Source organism: Mauremys mutica, chromosome 4 (genome assembly GCF_020497125.1).
Source record: "Mauremys mutica isolate MM-2020 ecotype Southern chromosome 4, ASM2049712v1, whole genome shotgun sequence".
Taxonomy (NCBI): Eukaryota; Metazoa; Chordata; order Testudines; family Geoemydidae; genus Mauremys; species Mauremys mutica.
The window spans coordinates 110,391,874-110,404,940 of NC_059075.1; the positions used below are offsets into that span (position 1 = coordinate 110,391,874).

At 39.6% G+C, this 13,067-nt stretch overlaps 1 protein-coding gene across 1 annotated transcript in view; it reads left to right on the plus strand.

Moving 5' to 3' along the window:
- Nucleotides 1–13,067, plus strand: part of LOC123369013 (mucin-17-like) — a 112,524-nt gene that overhangs the window by 39,369 nt on the left and 60,088 nt on the right. The window contains exons 13-27 of the mRNA XM_045014391.1: nt 336–440; nt 1,303–1,372; nt 1,490–1,627; nt 2,676–2,837; nt 3,269–3,363; nt 3,867–3,999; nt 4,733–4,982; nt 5,538–5,590; nt 5,694–5,803; nt 6,840–6,991; nt 7,930–8,071; nt 8,804–8,914; nt 10,573–10,758; nt 11,336–11,575; nt 12,211–12,367. Coding sequence (XP_044870326.1) covers nt 336–440; nt 1,303–1,372; nt 1,490–1,627; nt 2,676–2,837; nt 3,269–3,363; nt 3,867–3,999; nt 4,733–4,982; nt 5,538–5,590; nt 5,694–5,803; nt 6,840–6,991; nt 7,930–8,071; nt 8,804–8,914; nt 10,573–10,758; nt 11,336–11,575; nt 12,211–12,367 — 2,104 coding nt within the window. The remainder of the gene's footprint in view (nt 1–335; nt 441–1,302; nt 1,373–1,489; nt 1,628–2,675; nt 2,838–3,268; nt 3,364–3,866; nt 4,000–4,732; nt 4,983–5,537; nt 5,591–5,693; nt 5,804–6,839; nt 6,992–7,929; nt 8,072–8,803; nt 8,915–10,572; nt 10,759–11,335; nt 11,576–12,210; nt 12,368–13,067) is intronic.

A 13,067-nucleotide genomic window follows, 5' to 3' on the forward strand; every position in this document is an offset into this window, starting at 1 on the left:
CCCGCTATATTCTCTTTTAAAGAGAGGTTGGAGAGACCAGGCTGTCCCCAGTGTTAGTAATGTGCTGTGATACAAGAAGGGTCACTCTGTAGAAATAAAATGTTAAAGATGTATTGGAAATGCACCACTGAATACCTTCTTCCTCCATTGCTTCAAGTTCACTTCCATTTTGTGAGAATGAAAAGGGTTACAAGGCATCTTATACGAACACCACCAAAAAGTGCAATTTCAGGGTAAAACAGCAAGAACAACACAAGATTCTGTGGTGATAAATGGACTTGGGGGATAGTTTATTTTTTCCCCAACATAACCCGTGTTTTTTTGTTTTCCTTCAGAGTCCCAGCCTTCCGTACAATGGAACCCTGATGGCTGTGTATGATAAGTCTGGTTACTCTCATTCTGAAACATCATTAACTGCTATAATTTACCTTTCTGCAAAGGTAAGAGTGCAATACACAAGTCCTATGCAACATTCCAGTAGCCAGTCTATCAAAGTTAATGTTCAGAGGCATTGCAGGTGTCGTCATATGAAAATCTGGGGAAAAGGGGAAAATAGTTGCTTCAAATGGTAGTGTATTCCATAATGGAACGATAACTTCAATGAGATGTGTGATGTCACATTAGTTCAGCAAGTTAGGGGTGCTGAACATAGAATGACCAGTTTTAAAAAAGTGAAAAATCAGAACAGGGTGGCAGGATGTCTTCTAGGGAAAAAAATTAATGAATCTTTTCTCACTAAATATCATGACAGTAATAGTTGATTAAAATAAAGATAATAGAAATACTAACTCTCTCCCACTCTGTGGGTACACTGGTTTGCCTGCAGGTCTCAGGAAGTAAAAGGCACTTGGCCTTCAGCCCAGCTATGCAGAAATGACTCAATTAATGTCCAGATTGAGACATTTTTTAATGATGAAGATTAATTGAGAAAAGAAGCCTGATAACAGTCGTAAAATAAGTTAAGGGCTGTTAAAAAGAGGATTTTGATCTATTGTTCTCCATGTCCACAGAGGGTAGGACAAGCAGTAATCATCTTAATCTGCAGTAAAGGAGATTAAGGTTAGATATTAGGAGAAACTTTAACTGCAAGAATAGTTAAGTACTGGAATAGGTTACCAAGGGAGGTTGTGAAATCCCTGTTACTGGAGATTTTTAAGAATGGGTTGGACAAAAACCCATCAGGGATGTCTACCGTATCCTTAATCCTACCTCCGTGTGAAGAGATGGACTAAATGACCTCTCAAGATCCCTTTCATCCCTACATTTCTATGATTCGATGACTCTGTGCCCTCTTCTTCACAGGACAAAATTGTGATTTCTCAAAATGAACTTCTCACAGATGATGAACTCAGGTGGCTGCCTTATAGATCAGGTACAGAACAAGGGAGAATGTGGAATGTGCAAGACTGGTTTAGACATTTCATTCATCTGATTTTAAAATAAATAGATAAATCAAAGTAATTATTTTAAATGATCTAATTTATTTTAGGTGACATCACCATTTTCAGACAGTCCTCCACCCACATTCAAATGTATACCACCTTTGGGCTGGAGCTAATAATTCAAACTTGGCCAGTGTTTCACGTCTATATAAAAGTTGGACTTCTCTTCAAAGGCAGAACCCTAGGTAAGAAATCCAGCCTCCTCCACATTTCACTAAGAAGGAGGGAGGCGGTGAAATTGTGTCTTTTAATGGCCATTGTATAATGGATAGACTCTTCCTATGATTCTAAAAAACTACAATGGAAAGCTATTGTGTGTTGATAAGAGCTTTTTTCCAGAAACCTTAACAAAAGCAATTGATAGAATTTGAAGTAGCACAGACTAGGCGCAATGTCCACACTCTTTTGTAATAACATTGATTTCCCAACCTAGCTTCTACAAGGTGTGCTTTGTAAAAGGCAAGAGTGCCTGTGAAACCCTGCCTTGTCCAACATGTACTTTACTACACATCAAATGAGTCAGGGCACCTATATAGCCCAACCTAATTCAAGGTGCATCTTAGAAGATTACATTGATTATTCAAGAACCCAATGGTTCTCTTGACCAATGGGCACCTTAGGGGATACACGTATTTACTGTGCAGCAGATTTAGCCAGGAATACATATTCTGCACAACTTTTTGTTTAGAATGCTGTAAACAGCATCAGATCACTGCATGTGCAGAAAGAGAAATTTCTTCAAGCTCTCAAAACTCAGCCAAATCAAAGCCAACTTTTACTGGAACACTCAATTCCAGTGCTCAGTGAGGGCTATATTCCATGCCACATTCTAACTTTCTATCCCTAATTGTTTTGATGTTAGTGTTAGAGCCATTCAAAAAAAGTGACAATAACTTTTTTCGGTTGGAATTGGGAGAGTATTTTCTCCCTTTCTTTTTATTTTTTAAAATAACTGAATTATTTTTCTCCAAAAAGCTTTCCATACAAATTCACCTGAAGGAAGTGAACAGACTTGGTGAATTTTAACTTACTAAGTGAAACAGACAAAGTTATGAGTGATTGAAAACAGTTTTATAACAGAAATGCTTAACCCATTTAATCCATAGTACTCATTATCACTCCAGTTATAATTACTGATACATTTTATTATTACTATACAGCAAAGACATATCATTATTAGTGAATAAATGTTCCTTGTTTTTCATTCGTCCCTTGTGTTCCCCATGTGATCAGGGTTGTGTGGCAATTACAATGGAGACACTACAGACGATTTCATGACCAGCATGGATATTATTGAAGGCACAGCAGCCCTGTTTGTGGACTCCTGGAGATCAGGGAACTGCCACTCTGCTGCAGAGAGGGACACAGACCCTTGCTCTATGAGTCAATTGAACAGTAAGTCGAATACCCTGACCTATCAGATCACCCCAACTGACTTGCTCTTTCTGAATGATTACCATAAGCTCATCCACAGGGGAACAAAGGGTCTAAGCGAGAAGAAGAGGACTGTACATCACTGATTCCTTCATCTATAGGAAGATGTAGATTTCTAGAATATACTTATATAAGCCAATCTATGACAAGATCTCTCTCTAAAGATCTGACTATGGGTTTGAAGTACCCTTGATAAGTTGGAGGAGTTCCTCTTGATACTCCCACTGATATCCTGAAGTCCTTTGAGATCTTAGTCTCTGGCTTTCCAATTCTGTGACTGAAAACTAGTATTACCTTCTCAATGAATTAAATAAGACAGACACAGACACCTCCTTATCTCTTATTCTTGACCTCTCCATTGCTTAACATCCATGACTGTTTCTCTCGTTTAGAAATGTCTGCAGAGACCCATTGCTCCAGTCTTACTAAGAAGGGCACAGTGTTTGAGAAATGCCATTCTGTGGTGAATCCTGCTCCTTTTTACAAGGTAGGAGCTTCTACTAAGGTCTTGAGGCGAGGCAGTGAGAAGCACTACATGGTGTGGGAGCACAAGAGGGGCTCAGGACCAAGAATCATTCAAAAACACCTCTCTCCTAGCCAGGCAAGGTCTGGTATGATCACAGACTGCTATCCCCTAGTCACTAGGAAGGAGAAGATAGGTTTTTGTCTCACACAGCTAATTGATTTAGTATTTCCCAAGAAACTTCCCCAAATGAACAATGTCAAAGGTATTTAACCTTTTTGAGCATAGTTTTCCTACCTGTAAAATAGAGATAATGATACTTACACTCAGCTTTGTGGAGCATTTTGAAATCTAAGGATGAAAAGCACTGTATAAGTGCTAAGTATATTTTACTTACATCAGCCACTCAGACACATATGTTCATTTTCAATTGTTCCATGTAATCTATTAAATGCATTATTTATTTCCGAGCATGCTGATGACTTCCAAACATCTGACCTAACAGAATACTCTGTGTTTGTTTTCAGAGATGCATCTACCAAGCCTGTAACTATGAGGAAACCTTTCCTTATATTTGTTCTGCACTGGGATCTTATGCAAGAGTGTGTGCTTCAATGGGGCTGATCCTTGTAAACTGGAGGGACACTGTAGACAACTGCAGTAAGTGACCCCAACTAGCTCTTAAAAGTTTGTAATCAGATGCATATCTATATCATCACTGCTACCTAGAAAACTCAGAAAAACATACCTCCATTTGGAAAATTCCAGTGTTTGATATGGAACAAAATTGGGCTGGGTTTGTCCTCTCCTGGGTTAAGACCAGTTCTACTTCTAAAATTCTCTCTAAGCTGCTGGAATATCATTAAGTATCATGGAGTAGTTTCGGGCACAAAAAAATCACTTTTGTAGGTAATTCTACTGAATTTGCATTTTAGGAGTGGCTTGATTTCATAAAGAATGTAAATGAAAACTACCCCAAAAAGTAGGATGTTCTCTGAACTTTATCACCGACTCCCATGGAAGAAGCACAAAGATGACTAAAGTTACTCATGAAACTTCAGCACACACAGCTCTATAGTCATCATCCTTTGATATCACCCAGAGGGTCAGTTGATTTTCCATCTAGGGGAAATCCTGCAGCTCCTGAGGTTTCTACAAGGATGGCCTGCAGGGCCTACTCTACTCCCAGAGACCCTCCTGCTCCTCACAGCAAAGCGCACTAAGGAGCCATGCTTTGATTGGATGTACACTCTGAGAGAGGGAAGCAAAGACAGCAGTTAACACTGAAACTGTTGGCATTATATAATTCAGCACCTTCCCCTGGCTCCAGCACCCCTTTGAGGAAAAATCAGGGAAATTAAGTGTAACTCACATGCTTTTCTTCATTTTACAGCCATTCCCTGTACTGGCAATCAGACATTCAGTTACCACACTGAAGCCTGTGATAGGACGTGCCTGTCACTTTCCGACCAAACCCTCGAATGTTATCCTACTGACATCCCTATTGATGGCTGCAACTGTCCTAAAGGTACCTACTTGAACCACAGAAGTGAATGTGTGCGTAAATCCATGTGTCCCTGCTACCTGGAAGATAAGAGGTTCATACTACCTGACCAGTCGACTATAATTGGTGGCATTACCTGGTAAGTTTGTGAGTTAAAAGAAATGAACATACTGCAAAGGGAGGGCTTGTTCATGTGTTTGGTTTTGTCAAACTGCAGAGATTTTTTTTTTTTTTTACAATAGGCCTGTTGCCCCCCACCTTTTTTTTTTTTAAATTTGTTTCTCTTTTACCTTGGAAATATTAGGCACATAAAATCTAGTCTTCCCTGAAAATGTTGGAGAAGCACTAGGAGGTATAAGAATTATGCTGCCAGGTGCTGTGCCAACACATAAACAGGATCCCTGCCTCACATTGCATACATTACTGACACTACTGGTTATATTGTTGCAGTCCAAAGAGTAAGCAGAGGCATGTTGGCTTGTATTCCATGTTGAAGGAACTGGGAGGCTCAAGAGGCATAGCTGGAACGTTTGCTTCTTGGAAAAGGATGAAGTTATTTGACAAAAAGCCTGAACATTGTTTTCTTAGGAGCGTATCACATTCAAAGAGGAAAAATTAAAACCATAAACCAACGTGAGCTTTAATTGTCCCGTTTAGTAAGGGATGCACACTGAAATACTCTTTTCTTTTCTAGCTATTGTGTTAATGGAAAGATGAGTTGCACTGGTAAACCTCAAGACCCTTCAGGTATGCATTTGGCTACAGTTACCTTCGCCTTCAAAAGCATTATTTTCCCCATGTAACGAATTATCCCTTCATAACTTTCTGTTTCTCTTTTTTTTTCTGCTAGAAAACTGCAAGCCTCCCAGAAAATATGTGTCATGTTCACAGAACTCAGAGAACAAATATGGAGCCTCCTGTTCCCCTACCTGTCAGATGCTGGCCACTGGAATTGAATGTGTGAGTTCCACATCTTTATGATCACATCTCGGTGATGGAAACACACTGTGAGAGAAAGGGTGGAGCAGTGGTTGCCTGAGGCTTGGGAAGACCCACATTCAATTCCTTGCTTAGTCACAGTCTTCCTATGTAGCCTTGGGCAAACCTCCTAGTGCCAGATTTTTTAAGATATTTAGATGCCTAGTGGAATTTTCAAAAGCATCTAGCACCCATTGAAATCAACTAGTTTTAAAAAAAAAATCACACAAGGCACCTAAATACCTTAAATAATCTGGCCCTTAATCTCTCAGTTCCTCATCTGTAAAATGGGACAAAAGTACTTGCCTAAATCACAGAAGTGTTGTGAGAATAAATACATTTCAGATAGGTATTCTGATACCACTGTAATGGAGGCCATAAAAGAACTATCAATAAACAATAGTGAGACAGTGAATCTTCATGAAAATTGCAATACTTACTTAATAAACTGCCTTGTAGATTTCCATGCCAAACAATAAAAGATGATATATCAAGAAATAGAACTTTGTAAAAAAAAATTCAAGTGCACCAAATATTGACTGATTACAGGAAGAGAGTTACAAATCACAGTATATATTGATATATATACCTAACAATATATATATTTCATAATGTAATAAAGGTTTCTTATTAAATAAAGAAACAGCAATTAGCAGAATTATAGTGTAACAGACTTCTGTGCTGGAAAGAAATATACATTATTCTTCAATTGTCTGAGCAGCTGGTACCCATGAAATACAACTTTTTTCAAGGAGTCCCCAGAAAGCTTATTGTCTCAGACACTAGCTATATTTTACAACTGCAGTAAAACTTGTATAACAGGGCATTAACTTGCACAAGTAAAAGTGATTTAAGTAATAGCATAGGCTGACTCTTGGCACCAAATAAATAACGCAAAGCAAAACTGAAGAGAGGCGATAGGTCAATAAAAACAAAATGTTTCAATCCATTCTCTTCCATCCTTTCCTTCATGCGACATTTTTAATGTCTCATGTTGCAATTTCCTGATCTCTCCTAGGTACCCACTAGGTGTGAATCAGGCTGTGTCTGCACTGATGGGCTATATGAGAATCTAGATGGAATGTGTGTACCACCTGATGAGTGTCCCTGTGAATATGGTGGCATCTCTTATAAAAAAGGGGAAGAAATCCACACCGAATGCAAAACCTGGTAAGAATCTACAAGTTTTCTCCTTGCTAGTTATTTGTTTGTCTAGACTGTACAAGCATATAGTGCAACAGTATGGTTGCAAGGAGAAGAAGAATAGGTAGCAGTTGAGGGTCGGAGCTAAACAAATTCTGCCATAATCATAAAGCGTGAAAGTGACAAAACCACAGATAACTGTGACAATGTCTATATCTAAGAGGAAAGGTCGTGGTCTCCTGGTCAGCCACAAACAGGCTATAATGACAATTGCTGCTATCTGCACATCCAGCAGCAGTGTGGGATCCAATAGCGCCCTCAAACTATAAGCCATACTAGAAAAGTATATCAATTCCACCATAATTGAAAGTGCATCTTCTTCCCTTTCTCTAGATAGATCAACTGACCCATCGATATTACTTCCATCTTTTCTAGCTACATTCTCAATCAGCAGTTGCTACCATTTCCAGTTCCACACTCATAGGTGCTGGACTAGGGGTGCAGGGAGGTGCGGCAGCACCTCCTGACTTGAAATGGTTTCCATTATAGACAGGGTTTACAGTTTGGTTCAATGGCTCTCAGCACCCCCACCATAAAAATTGTTCCAGCACCCCTGTCCACACCTTCTCATTAAAATAACCAAAGGGACAGCAAAATCTGCTTTAGTGACAAGAAGAGCTGTTTACTCAAGGCAATGTAACCTGTCATGCCTCATGTTTTCTCTTTTTTAAAGTAAATTAAATGGAAAAATATACTTAAAATTTCATCTTTAGTATGCATTAATTTTCACAAAAGTCAGGAAATTTGAAGTTACAGTTCCCATATTAATCATAATTTGACCACATTGCATATATAAACTAATCAATGAAGTTAATACAGCATATACAAAATGTGTGTATGTAGTGATGAGTTAAAGCTGCATACCCTTGAAAACTTCCTAACAAGAATTTTCTTCTCACCGCTAGCACCTGTACAAGAGGCAAATGGAAATGTGTTCAGAAATCTAAATGCTCCTCAACATGTACCCTCTATGGAGAAGGACATGTCACCACTTTTGATGGACAGCGCTTTGTGTTTGATGGCAACTGCGAATACATACTAGCTACGGTAACATCAGTGCTAGTGCTTCTTATGGCAATGTACTCATTGCCAAGAAATGGCTTGATTTATGAACTCTGACATATTTAGGGCTCATTTGAAGACCTCATCTGAAAACCCTTTACACACACACACACACACACACACACACACACACACAACCCCCCCCCCCAACAAAAAACAAAACAACACCAACCAAACATATTCCCAACATTTTATATGAAATCACAAAAGACACAAAGAAAATTTCCTAACATACTTGAGTGCCTGTGGATGACCTACCCACATAGGCATATTGCACCAGCTAGACGGTGTTTTCTAATGAAGTGATGTAATTCTTAAAACCAGATCAGCAGTTTGATCATTGGTACTTCTAAGAGTAACACCATGCAAGGGTGAAGTACCCTACAGACTCCCTCCTTTCCCCCTGCAAAAATGTGGTTTCTGAAATGGATAACATGCCCAAGCTGCCACAAGCCATAGAATACCCCAGAAGCTGAGGGATGCACATATACAAATTCCACTGAAATGATTTCCTTGATATCTGATAACTGGATTTGAAGCTAGTCAGAGATGGAATTATAGCATGTTCCACAGTGACTGAGGATATTGTGTGTGAGGCTGGCCTGTCTTGCTGAGAGGCAAACTCCCTGAAGCGATAGTTCAGCACATTGAATCTTCTTGTTCACCTTGTTACTTTGAACTCTCAAATGGTTAAGCAATTCAGTTTCTCTCCTTTAGGATGGTTGTGGTATGAACAGCTCTCACTCCACCTTTAAAATTGTGACTGAGAATGTCATCTGTGGGAAATCAGGAGTCACCTGTTCCAGGTCCATCAAGATCAACCTTGGGGTAAGAACATCATGCTGCTTTTATCCATCCAAGTTGGCCCTCATATCAGTGTAGGAGTCTACAGTCAAGTCTTATAGGGCAATCTACTTGGTGACCTAGAGCTTTGGAGTAGGGTTTGAAATCCCTAGCTCAGTCTTTCACTCCCCGAAGTTGTGGTCTGTCTAAAAGCCATGAGAGTAAAGCCTTGGATTTTACCCTCACACTGGAAAATCCTGCAACGGAAGAGTATCAGTCATGTTGCCTGAGCCACAGACTGAAGCCAAGAAGGCAGTGTGTGAAATTAAGGAAGACTCATCATGGTCAGCGTATGAATCCTAAAAAAATCCCTGTAATCCAGCTAGTGGGTTTTGGCTCCAATTGCCTCTAGTTCCTCTACTATCTCACTGCTGGTGCATACATAAACCAGAAAAATTGATTATTCTTATTTTCTGTATTACCAAAGAACTTCCATCCTCCCTTGTAGGTTTGTGGTTCTTAGTCCTGAGGGAACCAAAAGTACATCAATATTAGATTATCTCAGAGTCATGCTTCAATAGCAAACCAAATGAGGACCACAGACTGTTGAGTTTTTGACCAGGGAACTGTCACTACATACAGTACACACTTGCCACCTGGTTAATTAGCAACAGCAAAGGCAAAATGCCAATGCTTTACTGAAGAAGCTAGTAGCTTCTTTTGCACTTAACTCCTAAATACTTGCTCCAGAGGAACACTATTATTGGTCCAAAAGCAACTGTTGTTGTGCACCACTGCTCTCAGGAAAGATGTAAAAGTACAAGAGTGCATGAAAGGCAAAACTGATCAACTCAGTATTAGCTACCATCTCTCCATGTAACTTTGCATCTACTCATTTTAAATCATGGAAATAAAACTCTGTGCTTCAGCCTGTTGCACACAGATAAAATAAGTGTGATGGCAGTGTTATATACAACAAAACAATCCATTTCAAAGTGCTGTTGCACCCTACACTGACCATGAAACATGGTGGGTTTGTTTCATGTTCATCAAAACTTGGATATTCATAGAACAGATCGAGGCAGCTAGGGGCAGGCTAGGTTTTACCTTTGCATGGGATAGGTGCAGATGGAAGAGAATAATGTTTTGGCATCATGCACAGCTTTGCTTTCTTACATAAGCATAACATAGACTACATCTACACCTCCGAAATTATGTTGAGAAATAGACACTCTGGGCACATCTACCCTTAAAACACTGCATTGGCACAGCTGCACTAATGCAGCCGCGCTGCTGTGGTGCTTTAATGAAGATGCTCTACACTGAGGAGAGAGTTCTCCCATCAGTGTAGTTAATCCACCTCTCTGACAGGCAGTAACTCTGTCTAGGGGAGAAGCTCTCTCACTGACTTAGCGCTGTCTACATGTGGGGGGGTTAGGTCAGTACAACTACATCACTCATGTTTATACTGATATAGGTCTGTAGTGTAGACCAGGCCTCAGGCAGAGATGCTCATCATCTAGGGACTGTGACTCAGCTGACAATAAATAATTTTCCAAGAGCTAACCACAATCAGTCAGTTCAGAAAAACAGAGAAATGACAATCTGTAGCAGCACCCGTTAGTGATTCCTGGTAATGTTACAAAGACAGAAAGGGACATACTGAGAGGTATATTATAACTTACAGGCCAATTTGCTTTCAGAATATGACACTTATACTGGCAGAGGAAACCTACTTTGTATATGGGGACAATCCTCTGACACAATTCCACGTGAAAAAGAATGCCCTTCACCTGATGTTCGATATCATTATCCCAGGAAAATACAACATGACTCTTATCTGGAACAAGCACATGAATATTTTCATCAAGATCTTCAGAGAAGCACAGGTAATTCAGAGTAACTTCCTAATATACTTTCCTTAACTTTCTTTGTTAAATACATTTACCCCCACATTCAAATCAAACTGCACATGAGATGGCAATTGTAACAACTTTCTACACCAGCAGGGGTCTCCTAGAAAGGCCTCTCATAACTCCCATCCCTCCCGGAGCAGCAAAGATCTTCACTGGAGGCTGCTTATTAGCTGCTTACCCAACTTCACAACATGAATATTGGGCTGATAGCTAATGTGTTGTCCAAATGACAACACATCCTTTCATCCCCCAGAAGGGCAGGGAAATTTGTACAGGGCATTTGAATTTATTTTGACTTCATAAAGGTGCAGATTATATCTCTGTGTGTGAAAACTATTGAGGAAGAACTCCACTATTTCCTTCCATTGTTCATTTAACGAGAAAGGCTATACATACAAAAAACTAATGGTATCTGGCACAGTATTTACAGATTGCAATCACGGATCAGAAACAGGAAGTGGTGCAGATAACAGAAAGATAATTCAGACAATTGGTTGCAATTAGCAAATAAGGGGCAACCTAATATTAACGCTTTCATTTCTTCATGTAGGATCACCTCTGCGGTTTGTGTGGGAATTACAATGGGAACATGAGAGATGACTTTGAAACTCGAAGCAAATACGTGGCAGCAAATGAACTGGAGTTTGTAAATTCTTGGAAGGAAAATCCTATGTGCGGGGATGTGTTCTTTGTAGTTGATCCCTGTAGCAAGAACCCTTATCGTAAAGCTTGGGCAGAGAGGAAGTGTTCCATCATCAACAGCCAGGTCTTTGCTCCATGTCACAGTAAGGTAAGCAAGCTTTTGGCCTTCTTTACACATAGTCTACAGTCTTCCAAAGGATGATCCGCTCATACTTCAGTGTGTACCTTCCTCCTCCCCAGGATGCATTAATGCCACATGCATGAAATGTATTCTTGCACCTGCTTCACTTTAATCTTTTGTACCTCCTGTTTGTAACATGTCTTCAAGAAGTGAGCTCAAGTGAGAAATGTGAACAGTGTTCATGTGTGTCCGTGCAGGGTATGAAACTGCTGAACTTAGGTGCCTCTATTTGAGTGGGTGTGTTTTGCTGCCTAATCACATGGAAACTATATATAGCTGTTCAAGTACACATACGGATCTAGAGAAAGCCTTCAAAATGTCATAATTTTCTATTGATATTTTGCAGTGCCTAAGTTTTTACTAGAGATTACGGTTTGAACTGGAATTGTATTATTGCTGTGCTTATTTTACTACACAACAACTAGAGGAAGAATTCATACTCTCACATAGCAGAGCAGATCATGTTCTGAATGTTCTCCCTTTACCCTGAGCTAACATCTGTAGCTTAGCCCAGCTAGAAACAGGAAAGAAACTTTATTGACCAATGCACAGGTACAAGAGAATCCTGGTTAACCAATTTATTCCTTCTCTCTCAATCAAAGGTATACCGCATGCCTTATTATGATGCCTGTGTCCGAGACTCCTGTGGGTGTGACTCTGGAGGAGACTGTGAATGCATGTGTGATGCCATTGCAGTATATGCCAAGGCATGCTTAGATGTAGGTGTCTGCATTGACTGGAGAGCCCCAGAGTTCTGTCGTAAGTTTCTTGAACACCTTTAAAAAATGACATATGTGATTTTTATTACTAGCTTTTGTTTTCAATTCATTTTACGCTTTGTCCAATTATAAAGGGGCTTAAGGGACACATTATTATTACAGGATTAAGGTACATTGATAGAGCAGCATGGGGGATTGCTTGTGTAGCCACTACCCATGTTGTATCTGTGTTCTAGATAAATGGATGACTTCATCCTGTAGTGCTCTTAACCTTGCACATTTCATCAGCATTAACCTCACCAGAAACACATTACCATGTCATGGGGAAATGAGGGAGAAAAATCTAGCAGTCACAAATAATAATCTTGCAATATATTTTCCCTGTTGCTACTGCAGAACTGACAGCCAACTAGACAGTAGAGGGAACACAATATTGTAAAAAAAACAAAACAAAAAACCTGTTCTCTTAGTTGTGATGAAATCATCTTTGTGCAGATTGCAAGGAAATAAACAGAGAAAGCTGGGTTGGCTGGGGCTCCATAAAGCAAGAAAAATTATCAGTGGTTGTTATATAGAAGAAATTTTATGCATAGGCTTCACAGAGTATTATAATCAAACCTTTAAAGCTATAGTTCTTGATAGCTTCCATTTAACACATCAATATATTATACATTACAAATATCTAAATGCCTACATCTGCCCCTTTTCTTTTGAAAGGAGGAAATTAACTCACACTTCAC